This window comes from Odocoileus virginianus, chromosome 11 (assembly GCF_023699985.2).
Source record: "Odocoileus virginianus isolate 20LAN1187 ecotype Illinois chromosome 11, Ovbor_1.2, whole genome shotgun sequence".
Taxonomy (NCBI): Eukaryota; Metazoa; Chordata; class Mammalia; order Artiodactyla; family Cervidae; genus Odocoileus; species Odocoileus virginianus.
This window is the reverse complement of record NC_069684.1, coordinates 8964570-8985577: the sequence shown is the minus strand read 5'-3', so window position 1 is coordinate 8985577 and position 21008 is coordinate 8964570. Positions and strand designations below refer to the sequence as shown.

The 21008-nt window shown below is 37.6% G+C and overlaps 1 protein-coding gene across 1 annotated transcript in view; it reads left to right on the top strand.

Annotated features, from left to right (window-relative positions):
• Positions 1-21008, top strand: part of INTS7 (integrator complex subunit 7) — an 82570-nt gene that overhangs the window by 13259 nt on the left and 48303 nt on the right. The window contains 6 exon segments of the mRNA XM_020910347.2: positions 1282-1411; positions 2570-2716; positions 3815-3952; positions 10223-10269; positions 14693-14892; positions 15486-15608. Of these exon segments, the coding sequence (XP_020766006.1) occupies positions 1282-1411; positions 2570-2716; positions 3815-3952; positions 10223-10269; positions 14693-14892; positions 15486-15608 (785 nt within the window).

The following is a 21008-nucleotide window of genomic DNA, read 5'->3' as shown; positions in this document are numbered from 1 at the left end:
TAATATGCTGTCTAGGTTTGTCATAGGTTTTCTTCCAAGGAGCAAGCATCTTTTAATTTCATGGCTGCAGTCACTGTCTGCAGAGATTTTGGAGCCCAAGAAAACGAAGTCTGTTACTGTTTCCAGTTTTCCCATCTATTTGCCATGAAGTGATGGGACCAGATGCCATGATCTTAGTTTCTTGAATGCTGAATAGGAGACTCTTGTATGGAGATACCACAGCTTGTTTATTCATTCACCAGTTGATGGACTGGGAATTTTTTGCCTTTCTAGTGGATGTGTAGTGGTATCTTACTGTTGTTTTTAATTTATAGTTCCTGGATGACTGATAATGATGAGCATCTGTTCATGTGCTTATATTTGCCATCGTATTTCCTTTTTAGTGAAATTTCTCTTCACATCTTACCCATTTAGAAAACTTAAGTTTTCTAGAGATGTGAGAACTATGGATGAAGTCCTTTATCAAATACATGTTCTGTAAATCTTTCTTCCAGTATGTGTCTTGTTTTTTTATTCTCAGAACAGTATGTTTTGAAGAGCGTAAGTTTTAAATTTTTTGTGAAGTTTTAACTTATAATTTTTTAATCTTTTAGTCTAAAAAGCCCACTTTTTGTGTTTTATCTAAGAATTATTTGCATCATACAAGCATACAAGCATAAGATTTCTTTTTTTCTATATGCTTCATAATTTTAGCTCTTACTCTTAGGTCTGTGGTTCATTTTGAATTAATTTTTGTATATGGTGCAAATTAAAGATTGAGTTTCTTTTTTTCTTCTTTTAAATTTCTCTTCTGATTTCTTCTTTTACACTTTTAATTCTTTCAATGATTCATCTTACTGGGTTTTTAAAATAACTGTGTTGCTTAATTTCCAGTATATTTGAAAAATTTTAAATATTTTTCTCTTACTGATTTTTAATTTAATTCCATTGTGTTGTAATGGAGGACATACATAATATGATTTCAGTCCTTTCATATTTGTTGAGATTTACTTGTGGTCCCAAATATTCTATCAATTCAACCTTTTAAAGAAGAAAAAAAAAACCCACAAAAGTTTCTGTTTATACCTTAAGGTGGCACTTTCCAAAATTACTATTTCATGTATCATTTTTATTTTTGAAAACATAACGAGTTACTGTTGTACTTTATCTAATTGTTAAGAATGATTGTAATTTTACTGTGTAAATAATTTTAGTCTGTAATACTCTGTTGGTATTTGCTGTTTTTGCCTTACTATAGTCAAAAATTTCTAATCTGTTCTTCCCTTTTAATGGTTTCCATAGGTCTAAGATCTGGCAAACTTGGTGAACAGTGTGAAGCAGTTGTCCGCTTTCCCAGGCTCTTTCAGAAGTATCCATTCCCCATTCTCATCAATTCTGCATTCCTAAAGTTAGCTGATGTTTTCAGAGTTGGGTAAGTCTTTAAAGCCCTTGGTGTCCTAAAGCACTTTGTTCATATTTCTTTGTTTTATATTGTAGTCTGTATTCTTTATGCCTTTTAGGACTTCCACATGATGGTTTTTTGTTTTTGTTTTTTTACTGTTTTAGTGGATGCATGTGGAAATTCACAACAAATTTTGGTGTGAAATTTAATGGCATTTTGAGCCAAAGTAAAGGGTATAAGGCAGAGAGTACTTATTTCTTTGGGGGACAGGATAATTCAAAATTAAAGACAACCTTGATATGTAATAGTGTATTTTGGAAATATCTGTGGCTTTGTGCATTTCATTTTGAGAAGTTTCTGATTTAACAATTTATTTTTATAACATGAGGTTACATGTTACATGAGATTATGGGCCACTGTGAAGTGCCTGAAACATGTAAGCAAACCCTGAATATATGCCATTTCTCTATGCCATTCCCTCTCCCACTTCTTTCCACCATTCTCCATATACTCGTGTGCTCACATATACATCTAATCAGACCTGCAGAAAAGAAGCTATAGAATTAGCTTGAGAGGAGGAAGACTATCTTCTTGGTTCTAACAGGATTGAGGAGATTGAGTTCGGCTCCCGGACTTCTGTCTATATTACAGCTGTTTGGTGCCTTCCTGCAGGACTGCACTCTGCAAACTGCTTATGCTTAGCACTCATCTCAGGGTTCTGCATCCATGGGTTCTACCAACCACGGGTCAAAAATATTTGGGAAAATAATTCCAGAAAGTTCCAAAAAGCAAAACTTCAACTTGCCATCCACTGGCCACTAGTTACATTGTACTTATACTTGTTTACATAGTATTTACATTGTATTCGGTATTATAAGTAATCTAGAAATGATTTAAACTATGTGAGAGGATGCACAGGCACTGTGCCATTTTACAGAAGGGAGTTTAGTCTCCAAGGATTTGGGTTTGGTGGGGGGCTAGTCCTGGAATCAGTTCCCCTCCACACTGTGGATATCACAGGATGACTGTACAGACTTTTGACTGTTTCTGTGGTAAAACAGAATGTTAAGGTTGAAAAACATTGGCCTGTTGCTAAAATTTATTAGTATCATTTGTGTTGCTTTGATTCCTAATTAAATATTACTTTCCTAAAGTGGTCTAATTCATTTTATCTGTGGTTCTTCCTAGAAACAATTTCCTGAGGCTGTGTGTTCTTAAAGTTACCCAACAAAGTGAGAAGCATTTGGAGAAGATCCTAAATGTGGATGAGTTTGTGAAGAGAATTTTCTCTGTGATTCATAGTAATGACCCTGTAGCAAGAGCCATCACACTCCGGTATAGTCTGTTAGGCCACTGAGTCACCACAAGATTCTTTGAGTTGTATTTCTGTCGTACCTTTACTTATCTTATTCTGAATATTAGGAATTCATTTTTGTTTTTCCTAGTAAGAGTCAATGAGAAAATACGGAAACCATTCCAATCTATAAATGCTTTAGAGCTAACCGTCTATGATACTGTTTTGGTAACTTATGTTTGAGACACTCCTTTTGTGGGTAGATGTTCTGATCTGTTAACTCAAATGTAAGTATGGTTTAGCCTCATGCTTATTTTGAACTTTTACCTTTCTGACCTCGTTCTTCCTGTTTCATGTCCGTTTTCTATATTCATCCTTGGTTATGTGCTCATTTTTATATATGATAATTTATGTCTAGACTCCTTGGAGAATGCCAGAAACAACCACCTTAGTTTCTTCAGCATTTCCTTTTTTTTCTTGGCGTTAAAAAAATTTTGGTAGAATTTCATTTTGTAAGCCTTAAAACCAGCTTGAACCATATCCTCTTTCTAGGTCTGTCATCTATGAAATTAGTATGTGTAAGCTTTGGATTTTTGCAATTCACTTTCCTAAACTATACCTTCCTCTATTCTGATATGAGCCCCAGGGGACATCCTCTACTTCTCTTGATGTTGAGAGATTTGAAAATCATGATACCAGTAATTCCTGATGTGGAAAAAAGACTGGGAAGTCTTACTTTTTTACTTTGTGGGTCTGCTTAATAGCAAAAATATTGGACTGTTAATGCTTTGCTAAAATGGACTTCTTTATACAACATTGAAAAATTGGCATTTTGACGCTTTAGTAATTCAAAAGTTTCTTTTCCTGGGCTCTCTTTGGCACTTGGCATGCACTTCAAGGTAATTGTTAAAAAATTTTTGCTTGTATTAAATTAACCATGTTAATTTTTCTTACATGTTGAAGTATGGAAAAATGTTTACAAAATTTGAGTCACTGGTTTCTAAAATTGATACTTCATTAACCTGAGATTTATGGACTGACCTACAAACTTTAGTTTTGGTAAGCTTTGCCTATTTCTTCCTTTTCTGACCTTGAACTTACTGTATTTCCATTCTTTTTGGGTTTCTCTGTTTGTGTAGGATGTTGGGAAGCCTGGCATCAATAATTCCTGAGAGGAAGAATGCTCATCACAGTATTCGTCAGAGTCTGGATTCACATGATAACGTAGAAGTTGAAGCTGCTGTTTTTGCTGCTGCCAACTTCTCTGCACAGTCGAAGTAAGCCTAGGCCTTTTATAGTTTGGCTCCCCGAGAAGAGGTTTTGAAAGAATAGCTCATTTATATATGTAAACACTAAGGGATATAGAAAAATGTAAACGGCAAGATGTATTTTCCAAGGGTGTTTCCATCATGCTGGGAAAACAAGACTTAAATATATAAAACAGAAAAGTTAAGTACAGATGTTGGCATTAACTGTAAATGAAATTAAAGTTCCCAGGAGGACAGGATCAGCCTGGGATTAGAATAGTTGGGGAAGGCTTCATTGGGAAGCAGGAGCTTTGTCCATTGAGGTGTCTTCCCCAAACCTATACTGTCCTAGTACTAAATTATTCCTTTCTTACTGTCTTCTCAAGTCTGGACAGTTTGACAGAGATAATAACTGGAATTGAAACCAATTTTAACTTCTTTGAGGTATCATACTCTATTATCTTATAAAATAGTATTTGTCTCCATATATGTATTATTTTTTGATGGAATATTGACCATAGTTTTATTAATGTGTTTGACTTACTGGATTATCCTCTCTAAAAAATAATACTCTCTAAAAAATAATACTATTTCTTTTACTGACTGATGTTGTTAAAGCAGCACTGCTTTCTGGAGGGCATTTTTGTAATATGTATTTTGTACATCCCTTGGACCTAGAAAATCCACTTATAAGAATTTATCCTAAGGAGTCAGCAGTGTATACTGATACTTACTTGCAAGGATGCTAGTTATAGGGTTATAATAACAAAAAAAATTAGTAACAAATTCCAACCAGTGTGCCAATAAGATAAATAGGATCATACAATGAAATATTATATCAGCTTTTATAACTAATGTATTTTAGAAATATATTTGAAAACAGGTTACATAATAGGTTATGTGATATTACAGATTTATTTGAAAAGCAAGTGTTTATGGAATAGAAAAGAGACTAGGATATGTATCAAAATATTGTCTCTGAGTGAAGATATTATCTTATTTTTATTTTCTTTTTTTACAAATTTCTGTATATCCTGCTAGGAGCAAGTTTTGTTTTTATAATCAGGTGACTAATGAATTTTTTAAAGTAAAAATAGCATTTATATTAAGAGCTTCTGCTAAATTTGGATAAGACTTGAAATAGTTAATCACCAATGATCTTTCTTTATAGTTTAATTATATACTTGTTCATCTCTTCAGCTGCTCTTTTCAAACCTTGAGAATTCCAGGATTACTCATTGGAAAAGGAGATTAGAGAACATAAACTGTGTAGACTTTTATTTACTGATTGAAAGTAGTAGGTGTGACAGTAATTGAGGAAGAGAAATATCTAAGTAAAGACAATCCCTATTGGTGCTTTTGAAAATTGCCTTTTTTTTTCTTATTGAGAGTGATGCGTATTGCAAGAACTTTTTAAAAATTACTTCTATTGGTTAAGAGTTATATCTAGTGAATATTTATCCTCTGATCACCAGTCAAGGTGTGAGTACTTTAAATCTGTCCAATTAAGTGTGTACTTTGAGTAGCTCTAAAAAGAGTTTTCTAAATGTAGATGATAAATTTGAGATTTAGTATTAGAATTTGCTTATGGAAATCATTTTTGGCTGTTTTTCTCATGTGTTATTATCAGAAGCTAATTTTACCAGCTGTGAAATTTCTGATCTATCTTGGAAAAGATTAAGTAACATAGGAACAACATGATTCTTCATTTATAGAATTGATGACCAGTAAACATTTAACAGTTTATGTAGAAGCAGTTTTTAATATACCAGGCTTCAATATGGTATACTTGTGATTTGTGATGTTTAAACATACCAAATTAGTGCAATAGTTAAGTCTGAAGTACTTATCGGAATGTATTAGAGTACGAAAATTAAGAAAATACGCTGTTTCCAGATTAGCATTTACTATGGGAAGTCCCATGGGCAGAGGAGCCTGGTGGGCTGCAGTCCATGGGGTCACAAAGAGTCAGGCACGACTGAGTAACAGCATGCACGCACACACGCACGCATGCACTTCCCTCAGAAACGATGACCTGGTTTGAGATCAGGTATCTCAACCAACACAGATGGATTTTTATCTTAGTGTCTTTATCAGTTTTGGATCTTAAACAGAGTAGTTGACCACAAAAGGCTTTAAAAACTGACTTAATCCTATTTCTACCTGTCTGCTACCGTAACCACATGTAACTTGTTCTGAGGGTGTGCGTGCTCAGTCGTGTCCAGCTCTTTGTGACCCCATGGACTGTAGCCCACCAGGCTCCTCTGTCCATGAAATTTTCCAGGCAAGAATACTTTATCAGGTTGCCAGTTCCTTCTCCAGGGGATCTTCCTGACCCAGGAATTGAACCTGTTTCTTTTGAATCTCCTGCATTGGCAGGTGGATTCTTTACCACTGTGCCACCAAAAAGGTTTTAATTGTTAAGAGCTAGTCCCAGAGGACTAGCAAACCCAAACGACTTCAGGAACCTGGGAGGCATTGTCAGGCAGAGTGGTGACCTCTAGTGGTGACTGCTGGACTGGAATGTGCACACCATCTGCAAGGGTGACTGCTCCTGGGTACCAGCTGCCGTGATGGTGCAGGAACATGACCAGGGTTGTCAGATCTGAATCTGGGGTGGGAAAAAGCTGGAGAATCAGATTATTCTGTAGTCTCAGCGAATGAGACTGTATATTCTTAGCATATTTTTAATGCTGACATTAAGAGTTTTAAAAAATATTATTAGACCTAAAAAAAAGGAAACTACAGGCTTCAAACTTGCAGTTTATTGACCCTAGAAGCCTGTAACAGATTTTAAACTTTGCAGTTGTTAAAAAAAAGTTATTATATAGTTAGTTAAGAAATACTTAGTGAATATCCATCATGTCCAGACTCTATTCCAAGCACCAGGAATACAGGAGTGGAAAAGATGAATGCTCTGTTGCTATGTAAACCCACAATAGTTTCAGCTGCTCATTAATGTTACAGAAAAATAAAGTCATTTTATCATTATGATGATGACCTAAGTAAGTTCCTTGGGTAGAGTGATCGGAGATAGCCTCCCTGAAGAGGTAGCATTTGAACTGAAACCATCCTGAAGAAGAGGCAGCCATCTGGAGGAAGGATATTCCAAGCAGAAGGAATAACAAATACAAGAGCTCTCTGAAATGTGAACAGGTCATCTATAGATACCTAATATACCTCTTTCCTTGTACCCAAAAGACGTTTACAGCTTACTTTTTCTTATTGAATATAAGGCTGATATCAGAGCAGTAATTTTCAAACTATTTGGTATCAGAATCTCTTTACACTCTTCAGCATTATTGAAGTCCTCAAAGAGCTTTTTTTGTTTATACAGATTACATCGATTGATATTTGCTGTATTAGAGATGAAAATGCCTAAACTTAAAATATATTATTAATTCATTTAAAGAATAACAAAGTCCTAATGTGTTGACACAGAAATATCTTTATGAAAATATTTTTCCAAAACAAAAATCAATTTTGTGGGAAGAGGGACGTTGTTTTTTACATTTTGACATATCTCTCTAATGTCGGGCTGGATTGTCACAGCTGGTTCTGCATTCACCATTTCTTTTGCAATGTGTTGTTTTGGTTAAAGTATATGAACAGATGCCAGCCTCACACAGATAGTTGAAAAAGAGAGGAGTATTTTTTAGGTTTTATAGGTAGTTATGGATACTTTTCCTTGATCTCTAACAGAACTAGAAAATTTTTGGTTCATAAAAGTTAGTTGCAATGTGAACTCTAAAACTGTATCAGTGAACATGTACTATTACATTAAAATCCATTGGCATCCCTTACCTATGTATGGTTTTATAACTTAGACATTGGTCTTTTGGGAAATATTGGTTCACTCTGTTAATGCAGGTCTACCAAATGTTGGCCGTTTCCATTGTAAAATATCAAAGGATCATATTGTTAAATATCAAAGGATCATATTTGTTGTTATCTCCACTGATCTCATCAGTAAAGGCTTTAAATATTAAGCTGTCAAACTCATGGTGACAGATAGTTTTCTGAAGTGCTAGTTTTTGTTCAGAAACTAGGATTGGCAAAAAATTTACCCAGTTATTTTTCTTAAAGTTACATGCTTACTTTATTTATCTTTTCAGAAGATACCTGCAAATAACCATTTCTGAGTAGTTATGGAGTTTCATGAAAAAATGACTAGTTCATCTCATGACTCTAAGGACTACATGTGCTTACCCTGCAGACAGCCACTGTGTACTTTACGTGTGCTTTTCATTTTGTCAGAGAATGTTAAAATAATATCTTAATGGCAGAAAATATTTTATATAGACATCCATTGAACTGCAGAGCAGAAGTATTTCATGCCTTATGTGTCATGAATCATGACTGAAAGAACCAAGTTTAATCATATTATCTGTATCATCTTTTCTTACATATTATATAATGTTTTATCCCAAACATTCATGTTACTGATAACTGTTGCAACATTCAGTGTTATTTCAGTTGCAACAGACTCAAAAGCAACACCTTAGAAAATACTTTTCAGATATACAATATTTTGAAAATGGCTACTTTTAAAATTATTTATTTATTTAATTGAAGTATACTTGATTAACAATGTTATTTTTAGGTATACAGCAGAGTATTCAATTATACACATATATATATATTTTAATATTCTTTTCCCACATAGGTCATTATAAAATATTGAACATAGTCCCCTGCGCTGTATAGGCGGTCCTGTCGGTTGTCTAGTTTGTATTCAGCGGTGCGTGTGTGTTAAACCCTAACTTCTGATCTATCCCTCCTCCCCCCTTCCCCTTGGTGACTGCCAATCTGTTTTCTCTGTCCATGGGTCTATCTCTGTTTTGTAAACAAGTTCATTTCTATCATTTTTTTTATTCCACATATAAGTGATATCATAAGGTATTTGTGTTAATCTAGCTTATTTCATTGGGTATGATAATCTCTGGGTTCATCCATGTTGCTGCAAATGGCATTATTTCTTCTTTTTGTGGCTGAGTTATGTTCCATTGTATTTATATACCACGTCTTCTTCATCTATTCATCTGTTGATGGACATTTAGGTTACTTCCATGTCTTGGCTATTATAAATAATGCTGCAGTCAACAGTGAGGTGCATGTATCTATTCAAGTTATGTTTTTCTCTGAGTGTGTGCCCAGTGGTGGGATTATAGGATCACATGGTAGCTCTGGTTTTAGCTTTTAGGGAACCTCCATACTGGTTTCCAGAGTAGCTGCACCAATTTACCTTCCCACTACCCACAGAGGTGGGTTCCCTTTCCTCCACACCCTCTCCAGCATTTATTATTTGTAGATTTTTTGATAAATGGCTGTTCTGACTGGTGTGGGGTGATACCTCATTGTATTATAGTTTTGCTTTGCACTTCTAATAATTAGTGATGAGGGGCATCTTTTCATGTGCCTTTGGCCATCTGTAGTTGTTCTTTCTTCTTTGGAGAAATGTCTATTTAGATGTTCTGCCCATTTTTTTGACTGAGTCTTTTGTTTTTCGATATTGAGCTACATGAGTTGTTTGTGTATTTTGAAGGTTTTATCTGCCGCCTGTTGCATCGTTTGAGAGCATTTTCTCCCGTCTGTAGGGTGTCTTTTTGTTTTGCTTATGGTCTCCTCTGCTGTGCAGAAGCTTTTATGTTTAATTAGGTCTCATTGTTTATTTTTGTTTTTACTCCCATCTTGCTGGCAGACAGATCCAAAAAGATATTACTGCAATTTATGTCAAAGAGCATTCTGCCTGTTTTCCTCTAGGAGTTTTATGGTATCTGGTCTTACATTTAGGTCTTTAATCTAAAAATGGCCACTTTTAAATAATTTGGCTCTACCCATATTTCCCACTGCATTTCTACTACTTCATACTTACTCTGTTTTTCCAAAATTCAGAATATTTGGTGTATATTTTATTGCTTATGTAAATGATTAGCTTGTGTATTAAAAGCTTTTCTTAATTAAAAGTGTGTCCTAAAACACTGTAGACTGAGATAGTAACCTTGAGTTTTTCAGACAGTGTCATTCAGTAATGAAGCTGCAACAAGTACTCATAAATCAGAGCATCTTTCCTTGAAGATCATGTGGGAACAGTGTTGGCATAAGCCCACTTGCTTTGTGGGGTTTTGGTTTTGGTTGCATTTCTTTCCTCATCCCCAGCACTTGACCTTAGGAATGTTAGTTATGATTTGGAATATTGCATTTCTCCTGTGCTTATTGTGTTCTATGTAAGTCCTTAGAAAACTGCAGCAAATTTAATTTTTTTGGTTTTAAAGATTATACTGTTTTCTCTTTCCAAAGGGATTTTGCTGTAGGAATCTGTAACAAAATCAGTGAAATGATTCAAGGTATGTATTCTTCATTTGGTGTTACGAAGTAACTTAATGGTATTCATGTTAATAATAGCTGCTAACATTCATTAAGCACTTACTATGTGCTAATCACTATTCATTCATTTATTCATCCAAATAATGTTTATTAAGTGTCTTCTGAATGCCAGAACTATTCTAGGAGCGTAGGATGCAGTACTACACAAGACGGAGTCCTTGCCCTCATGTAGCCTGTGTTCGAATGGGGAGAGGAGTGGTGGTAGCAGTAGATGAGTACATTTGTGACGTACCAGGTGCTGTGGGAAAAGGGGAGGTGAGAAGGATGGTCCCTAGAGTCGATGGCAGGATGGAAGGGGAGATGTTTCTGTTTTATATTGTTGATCAAGGAAGACTTCTGATCAAGTGGTACTTGAGTGAGAAATGCATGTTTTTAGGGGGAAGACATTCTGACCTGGGGGAAAGCTCAGGGACTCTCTTCACTCTGCTAATATGCCTCCAGTATCTTCCAGTTGCAACTAAACCCAAATCCAAATTGCTTACTGTAGCCTACAAAGCCTTATTCTAATCTCATCTTCCATACTGTGCTTCCCATGTATTACCTCATTTGCCCTCATCATAGTCATAAAAGAAAGCTCTGGGGTTACAGCATTGCGCAACTCTAGAGAACACGACTTGCTTTGTATTTTTCTAAATGGCGTGTCTTTGTATTGTGTAATTTGGCAGGCTTGGGTAGGTAATACTCTTACTTCTTTTATGGAAAAGGAAATGGAGCCATAATAAGATCACTTAGTTGAAGACCAAGATCCAGTGATTGAGATTTGTCCGGTTTCCCTTTATTCCTTTGTCTTTCCCCGCTACCCCCAGAGAGAGGCTGCCCTGCAGAAAGCTCTCATTAGAAGGCAGCATCACTCATTCATTGAGCAGGGTTTGCTGACCACCTGCTGTATGAGACAGCATCTCAGCGGGAAACATGTCACACTTGAGCTGCAGTAATTCAAGTGGGGTTTAATGAAGGAGCCATTTACAAAGGTGTGGGCAGAGTATGCTAGAAGGGACGATGTCCTGCACCGTCTGAGGTGCGAGGGAGGGAGTACTTATCAGAGCCTGGAGTCACATCAAGAAGGCCGCTTTGCAGTACTGACCTTCAGGGTGATGCAACTGGATGTGACCCCGTAGAGGAGCCAAAGAATAAATACGCTGACCTGACGTGAACTTCCCATCTGCTGGGGCTCTCCATACAGACAGGGTAGATAGCAAGGGAGTTGATGAAAGCTGTACAGGTAAGCCTCCTAGGATGCTGGAGGATTTTGTATAACTTCAGTGGTGTGTATATATGAATATAGATACAGTCGTATGTAGAAATCCATTAATGTGCATATTTAAGATTCATTTTTGTTCCTTTAGTTTCATGTATACAAAATTAAAGTAAATAAACAGGAATTAGGCACAGAGAGAAAGGGAGAACAGCAAGGGGGTAGGAATGGGAGTGGCTTCCCTGGTGGCTCCGACGGTAGAGAATCCACCTGCAGCGAGGGAGACCTGGGCTCAGTCCCTCAGTTGGGAAGATCCCTTGGCGGAGGGCATGGCAGTACTGGAGGGCCACTCCAGTATTCTTGCCTGGAGAATCTCCTTGGACAGAGGAGCCTGGAGGGCTGAAGTCCATGGGGTCGCAAAGATTTAGACACGACTGAGCAGCTAAGCACAGCCCAGAAATGGGGGCAAGGTAGAGGAAGATTGGAGCCCAGCACACAGAAGCGGCAGGTGAGTCTGAGGAATAAATATCCTTACATTTTAAGCTGCTTGTGTTTCTGTGAAGTAAAATTTTGAGTCTCCCTAAACATGACTTAGCAACTAAACAAAACCTCCAGTAAAGGTGTCTATAAACACAAAGAATCCTCTGATTGCTGGACTGAGAATAGGCTTGCAGAGACAGGAGTCTTGCTTAAGACAGGAGTCTGCCATGGGGAAGCTCTTAAGTAGAGACAGTACTTAGGAAACTTAGCAATGATCTGATCAGGAGATAGTGGTAGAAATGAACCAGTGTACAGCAGTGAAGGTGGAAAGACTGTCAGATTTGGTTTATATTTTGAAGATAGAAACCAACAAGATTTGTTAATAAATTTGGATGTGAATGTGAGAGAAATAAGAGAATCAGGAAAGACTCCATGGTCTGAGGAGCTGTGATGATGGAGCTGTCATATCTTGAAATGGGGAAAGTTTTGCACGGGCAGTTTCATAGTAAAGATCAGAAGTTCTCTTTGGGCCCTGTTAAGCATAAAGTACTTCTAAGATATCCCATTGGTGATGACCAGAAGGTAACAGGACATATGCATCTGAAATTCAGGGGGTAGGAATGAGGGGGGGAGGCAGTCTTTAAAAGCAAATAGCTGATTGCAGAAGCCATGGGATTATATCAGCTCACTCAGGGAAAGTACATAGGATAAGAAGATAATTTATTAGCAACCCCAAGGAAGACCAGAAATTAAAGTGTGGGTAAAAGAGGAGAATACAAAGAGATTGAGAAAGGACAGCCAGAGGAAGGACAACAACCAGGAAGAGTGAAAAAGCAAAAGCCATTGAGAAGGAGTTCAAAGATAGAATGGTCTGCGAATGCGCTCAGTGACTTAAGGGTCAGAACAGTCATGGCACAGGCCTGATCTGACCCTGCATAGAGAAGACCAGGCAGTGAATACTCTGACCTCGTCTTCTCTCTCCCGTCTCCTGGGGGTGCTCTGCTTTGGCTAAACTTGAAGAGAGGCCAAACAGTAAGGGCGTCAGTGGATGTAAGCCACTGTTAGATGTTGAAATGATGTCATATATTCACACTAACAGTTACTCACTGTGGCAAGAAGCACTCAGCAGCAGAGATAAATTAGCTTTTGGCATATAAGTAGAACATTATGATTGACAGTTTTTTGTTTACTATCACCGTTAAACCATGCTGTAGAAGCAAAGACTTTCTGTTTATTTAGCTCCAGTGTTGACAAGGAAAGATGCTTTGGAATCAATCCTCAATGAGATTCCAGCTGTGCATGCTGTAAAGAAAGGCAGTGCTACACAAAGTTCAGAGAACTTTGCAACTGCTCCATACATAAGTGTGTTCACATCCTGATCTTGACTTAGTGTTGAAGGAAATCATTAAAATTGTAAATATAACAGGTTATCGCCATTCAGTTTGTGATTATGCATGTGTATATATGTTCATGGATATGTATGTGTTTTGGCATGCCATGGGAAGAAAGAGGCAGCAAATATGACTGCTTTGTACTGAGCCGTTTAAGGATATTTTCTACTATTAGCCTGTATGCTGCTGCTGCTGCTGCTAAGTCGCTTCAGTCGTGTCCGACTCTGCGTGATCCCATAGACGGCAGCCCACCAGGCTCCGCCGTCCCTGGGATTCTCCAGGCAAGAACACTGGAGTGAGTTGCCATTTCCTTCTCCAGTCAGCCTGTATAATCACCCCCAAATTAAGATAAATACTTTAAAAACCATTGAACTTGATTACCTCTAATATAACATTACATAAACATATATAAGCATAATATGAATTTAAACATAATACCAGTGTACTGATTGGCTTCCTGGTGGCTCAGGTGGTAAAGAATTCACCTGCAATGTGTTTGTGTTCCTTTGGTTTTATCTATACAAAATTAAAGTATATAAACAGGAATTAGGAGGTACAGGACTTCCCTGACAGCTTAGCTGGTAAGTAATCCACCTGCCATGCAAGAGACCCAGGTTCGATTCCTGGGTCGGGAAGATCCGCTGGAGAAGGGACAGGCTACCGACTCCAGGATTCTTGGGCTTCCCTTGTGGCTCAGCTGGTAAAGAATCCGCCTGCAATGTGGGAGACCTGGGTTCTATCTCTGGGTCGGGAAGATCCCCTGGAGAAGGGAAGGGCTACCCACTCTAGTATTCTGGCCTGGAGAATTCCATGGACTGTATAGTCCATGGGGTCGCAAAGAGTTGGGACACCACTGAGCTACTTTCACTTTCACTCTCAGGAGGTACAGAGAGAAAGAGAGAAAAGTGCAGGGTAGGAACAGGGCAGGCTTCCCTGGTGGCTCAGGTGGCAGAGAATCCGCCTGCAGTGCAGGAGGCCTGGGTTCAGTCCCTAGGTTGGGACGATCCCCTGGCAGAGGGCATGGCAATACTGGAGGGCCCACTCCAGTGGTTTCCATCCCTGGGTCAGGAGGATCCCCTGGAAAAGGGAATGGCAACCCACTCCAATATTCTTGCCAGGAGAAATCCTATAGACAGAGAAGTCTGGTGGGCTACAGTCCTTGGGATCGCAAAGAATCAGACATGACTGAGCGACTAACGATTGAGTGTGCTATTTGCTTTTAAATAGTCATTTTGCTAATGGAATCAGACCTTTTGAATGTGAGATATTATCCAGGATGACAGTCAGAAACCTCTTAAGCATTCTTTCCGTGTCCAGGTCTGGCCACGCCGGTAGACTTGAAGCTGAAGTTGATCCCCATCCTGCAGCACATGCACCATGATGCCATCTTGGCGTCCAGTGCGCGTCAGCTCCTGCAGCAGCTGGTCACCGCCTATCCTTCCACCAAGATGGTGATTGTCTCTTTGCACACTTTCACTCTGCTTGCAGCTTCATCTTTGGTTGATACGCCTAAGCAGGTAATTTCAGTTTTCTTTAAACTTCCTTTTTCTTCAGTAAACTTTCCTGTTAAATGTTATATGCTAAAAAATAAGTAGCGTGTAAGTTTTGATAGTATTGAGATCCCTTTCTCTGATAAAGGTCACAGAAAGTTTAATTTCCTTTTGCTTGCTCTTTTCCCTCTTTGTATTCACCATGTTGATTCTTGGGAGTCTTGTGAAGAAAGAGGTGGAGGTGAGGGCGCAGAGCGGAGCACGGAGTTGGTGCGGCGGGCAGGAAGATTTGAGTTGTAGTCACAGTGCTGATTCTTGGGAGTCTTATAAAAATTAAATGAGGTGGAGGTGAGAGCACGGAGCATGGAGTTGGTGGGCGCAAAAAAGAAGAGCTGATATGTTTAAGGCCAGGTCTTGTGCTCGAACCTTACAAGTTAAGTGAAGGTATATTTTTGTACGAGAGGAGAAAAGCCCACACATGGGTACATAGCGAACGAATGACAGGGCTGTAATTAGAAATGAGCCCTGTCTCAAACCTGGAAGTTTATGAAACTACACTGCATCCCTAATGATAATTTCAGTGATGGTGTTACTCACTGAGTGACTTATTTCCTTTATAGATTCAGCTTTTATTGCAGTATTTGAAGAATGACCCTAGGAAAGCAGTAAAGAGACTTGCTATTCAAGATCTGAAATTACTTGCCAATAAAACACCACATACTTGGAGTAGAGAAAACATTCAGGTATGTAGAACTTCAAGCATCATTATTTTATACAGAAAAATAATATGATGTTGTCATAGATCAAAGTGTTTCAATTTACATTTTTATGTTATTTTTGTCATCTTAAGTATTTGAATATGGAAAATTTATAAGAGTATTGTTGATATTAATGGCAGAAGTTAGAACTGGCGAAGTAAATATGTAAAAATTCTTTATTATTTTCCCTTTACTTTTTTTCTAATTTTATTGAAATATAATTGATACACAGCACTGTTTAAGGTATACAGCATAACGATTTAACTTAGAACATCATAAAGTGATTATCTCAGTAAGGTTAGTGAACATCCATTTATATCTATCTCATATAGACTCAAAATTAAAGGAAAATTTTTTTAGATTTGCTTTCTTAACTAATTTCGTATATAACTTAATGAATACATTAATGAACACAGCAGTGTTCATTATATTAACCATGTTGTACATCACATCCCTAGTACTTACCTATCTTATAAATGAAAGTTTGTGCCTTTTGACTGCCTTCATCCAACTACTGTCTGTCTCTGGTAACCACAGATGTCATCTCTTTTTCTGAGTGAGTTTGTATATTTTGTTTGTTTTCTTGCTTTTGATGTGTAATTAAGCTATAACACTGTTAGTTCCTGTTAAGCAATGCAGTCGCTTTTTCCTATACATTTCAAAATGATCACCATGAGAAGTCTAGTTGTGATATGTCCCCATACAAAGATGTTGCCTAGTGACTGGAAAGCTTATATCCTTTAATGCTTAGATTTGTTGTAGTTCCTTAGACTTCTCTCTTAGTTTCTTTTCTAATCGTCCCATAGCAGCGCTGTGGCTAATTGAGAAGCCCCGTTAAGTTGTTTATTTTATTCCTGTCTGCTTTACTCAATTTAGGGAGAATGGTTTTGGTGCTGACTATGATTTATTAGAGAAGAGGTAAAGCTTATTTCTCCTTTTCACACAGAGGATAAGACAGTCTTAAGTTTTCTTTTGTAAATGCAAGAGAAGATCTCAATCTTTAGACTTTTAATGTGACATCTTTTATAGCATTTATAGCATTTCTTAGGTTACATTGATGTTTAATATTTTTCTCAAAGTAGAACCCTATTTTTTTACCCATTACTGATAACGTACCACTTTTTAAAAAATGCTGCTTAAAGTGAAATGGGAAATTGTTAAATTCAATCTTTGTTTTCATGGATTTTATTATTTCTTGGTATCATCATAGCTACAGTGTAGCAAAAACCTCTGAATTTCAGATTATGAAAACTCAGCTGCTCTTTTTTTTGTTAGTTTGTTTTTTGCAATTTTCTAAACATGTCTCAGTGGGCTTCCCAGGTGGCACTTGTGGTACAGAATCTGCCTGCCAATGCAGGAGACATAAGAGACGATGGTTCAGTCCCTGGGTCAGGAAGATCCCCTGGAGAAGGGATGGCTGCCCACTTCAGTGTTCTCCTACTTTCCTGGTGGCTCAGCTGGTAAAGAATCCGCCTGCAATGCGGGAGACCTGGGTTCCATCCCTGGGTTGGGAAGATCCCCCCAAGGAAGAAATGGCAACCCACTCCAGTATTTTTGCCGGAAAAATCCCACGGACAGAAGAGCCTGGCAGGCTGCAGTCCATGAGGTTGCAAGAAGTCAGACACGAGTGAGCATCTAAGCCAAACATGTTTTAGTATAATATGATTGATAGTTGCAAATATCCCAAGAGATGAGGACAGTTATTAGTAGTTGCACTTAATAGATGAGCAAATTAGGATTCAGAGAGACTTAATATGCTTAAGAGAGCTTCTTAAGAGGGCTTAATTAGGAATTTAATTAAGAGAGCTCTGTCCTCTGGTGCTTTTTTCCTGCTAAACAGGAAGAGAATGTGCTCAGCCACTTTAGGGAACCAGACCCAGTGAAAGCACTGTATTATTCCATCTCATTTCTTTCCTTATTGTGAATAAATCGTGCACACACACACTTGTACAATGTATATTTAATAGTTTAAATAATAATTGTAAGCCAGAGCCCATGTAGTCTCCATCAGCTAGAAATAGAACACTGGAACTCACAGGACCCTGCTTTCTGCTCTCACATGCTTCTCCCTGATCAGAGCCTTAATACCACGCAAAGGAAACCACTCTTGACTTTTGTGATAGTCACTTTTTGCTCTTCATAGTTTTACACTGTATGCCTCCCTAAAAATACACTGTTTAGTTTTGTGTTTACTGCTTTTGCTCAACATGGTACTGATGAGACTCATCCACGTGGCTGCATGTTTTTTCCTTTCGTTGCTATTCTGGTGTCCCTTGATGTCATTGGGGGATTGGGTCTAGTGCTCCCTGCTGGATACCATACTCCTCAGATGCTCAAATTCGTTGTATAAAATGAAACAGTTTTTGCATATACCTATGTATATCCTCCTATATACCATAAATCTAATCTCTAGATTACTCAGAATGCCTAATGCAGTGTAAATGCTCTGTAAGTAAATACTCTGTAAATAAAATCTAAACGCAGTGTAAGTAGTTGTCCTTTCCACGCCCTGAAGTGGTTAAGAGCTTTGATACAAAAATTTTCTGTCTGCTGAGGGTATAGCTTTATAAGGGCCATAAATCAGTCTGAACCTGGGCCTTCTTCCAGGGATAGCATTTTGAGAATATTTCCTATTCCTTATGTGGTTGTGGCCCTGTTGAAGTTTTCTAGCTCTTCTTGAATCAATCTTGATAATTTTTTTTCATTTAATTTTTTTTTGCAGATTCATTAGTATCAACCTAAGGAACACCTTTATAATTTGTAGTATGTCTGTATTTAAAATTTTACTTTTATTTTATTCTTACTATTGTGTTTATGTTTCCCTTTTCTTTATTAAACTTGTCAGCAGCATGGCTTTCTTATGCTTCAGGTGTTTGGTACATTAATTTTTATTCTTCTTTTAAGGCTATTATTTTTCATCTTAGTGCAGGTTGGCCACATTCCATAAATTGCAACTTTTAGTGTTCCCGTTGCCATTAATTTGAAGTACACTTTTTAAGTCAGATTTACTGTAGTATAATTTACTCACTAAAACTTTCCCAGGTATACAGTTCTAGATATGCAGTTCGAGTTTTGATAAATCTATACAGTTGTGTAACCACCACCACAGTTGTGATATAGAACATTTTTCAGATCACTCCAAAGTTTCTTCAGGCCCCTCTGTAGTTCAGTTTTTCGCCTAACTCCTGACAACCACTGAACGAATTTCTATCCCTATGAGTTTGCCTTTCCAAAATCTAAATGGATTTGTATAATATGTAGCCTTTTGGATATGGTTTCTTTGGCCTAGCATAATGTTTAACATCATTCATCCATATTGTTACATGAATAGTTAGTTCATTCCTTTTTACTGCCAAGTAGTATTCCAATATATGAACCACAGTTTATCTGTTCACAACTTGGTGGACATTTAAATTGTTTCCAATTTTTTTTTATTATAAATAAAATTCCTGTTGTACAGACCTTTGTAGGACATTATCTGAGTAAATACCTAGGAATAGAATTGCTGGATTGTGTGGTAAATGTATGTTTACCTTCGTAAGAAGCTGCCAAATTGTTTCCTGTAATGGCTGCACCATTTGACGTAGTCACCGCAATGAATGAGCTGTGGTTCTGTGTCCTTGCTTGCACTTTCTATTGTATGGTTCTGTAGTTGTAGCCATTTGAATGGTTGTGTAGTGGTATCCCATTGTGGTTTTAATTTGCATTTCCCTAGTGACAAATGGTGTTCAACCTTTTAGGTTTGTTATCACCAGATCTCTTCTTTGGTGAAGTGGGTATTCTAATCTTTTATGCTTTTTTTTTTTTTTTTTTTAGGTTTTCTTCTTGTTACTGAGTTCTCTTTATGTTCTAGATACAAATTCTTTATCAGATGTATATTTTGCAGATATTTCCTGCCGGTATGTGCCTTTAATGCAGTGCCTTTAAAATTTTTTATTGTGGTAAAAGTCACATAATATAAAAGCTACTGTTTTAACCATATTTAACTGTACAGTTCAGTGGCACTAGGTACATTCACACTTCTGTGCAACTATCGCGGTCATCCGTCTCCTGAAGTTTTCACCTTTGTAACTGCATCTTTATTTTTTTTTTCCTTTTTTTTTTTTTTATTAGTTGGAGGCTAATTACTTTACATCATTACAGTAGTTTTTGTCATACATTGAAATGAATTAGCCATGGATTTACATGTATTCCCCATCCCGGTCCCCCCTCCCACCTCCCTCTCCACCCGATCCCTCTGGGTCTTCCCAGTGCACCAGGCCCGAGCACTTGTCTCATGCACCCAACCTGGGCTGGTGATCTGTTTCACCCTAGATAATATACATGTTTCAATGCTGTTCTCCTGAAACATCCCACCCTTGCCTTCTCCCAGAGTCCACAAGTCAGTTCTATACATCTGAGTCTCTTTTTCTGTTTTGCATATAGGGTTATCGTTACCATCTTTCTAAATTCCATATATATGTGTTAGCATACTGTAATGGTCTTTATCTTTCTGGCTTACTTCGCTCTGTATAATGGGCTCCAGTTTCATCCATCTCATTAGAACTGATTCAAATGAATTCTTTTTATGGCTGAGTAATATTCTATGGTGTATATGTACCACAGCTTCCTCATCCATTCGTCTGCTGACTGCATCTTTAATATAATAAGTATCTTTTGAAGGTTTTTGTTTTGGTGAAATCTAATTTATCATTTTTCATTCCTTTTGGGGTTGTATTTTTGTGTTTTATCTAGGAAGTCTTTACCTAACCCAGAGTCACAAAGATTTAATCATATATTCTCTTCTAGAAATTTTCTACTTTTAAGTTTCATATTTAACTCTATGTAATCCATTTTGAGTTGACTGTTGTGCAGTGTAGCAGACCTGGGTTTGTTCCCTGCATTGGGAATATCCTCTGGGTCCCCTGGAGAAGGGAATGGCTACCCACTACTGCATTCTTGCCTGGAGAATTCCATGAACAGACGAACCTGGCAGGCTATAGTCCATGGGTCGCAGAGTCAGACATTATTGAGCAACTAACACTTTCACTTTTCATCGTATATGGTGCAAGGTAGGAATCAAGATGTGTTTGGATAGCTGTGTGTTCCAGCACAAGTTTTTGAAAAGACTGTGCTTTCTCTTTGAGTTACCTCAGCATCTTTGTTGAAACTCAGTTGACCTTATCTGTGTAGGTCTATTTCTGGATTCCAGTCTGTTCCTTTGGTCCATGTATGTGTGCTTAAGCCAGTAGCACACAATTCTGATTTCTGTAGCTTGAAATCTGTAAGTCTTGGAATCGGGTGGTGTGGGTCCTCTAACCTTTGTATTTCTTCATTATTTTGAAAGTTGTAGGTCTTTTGCCTTTCCTTGCCTTTCCTTGAATCAACTTGTCAGTTTGTCTGCTA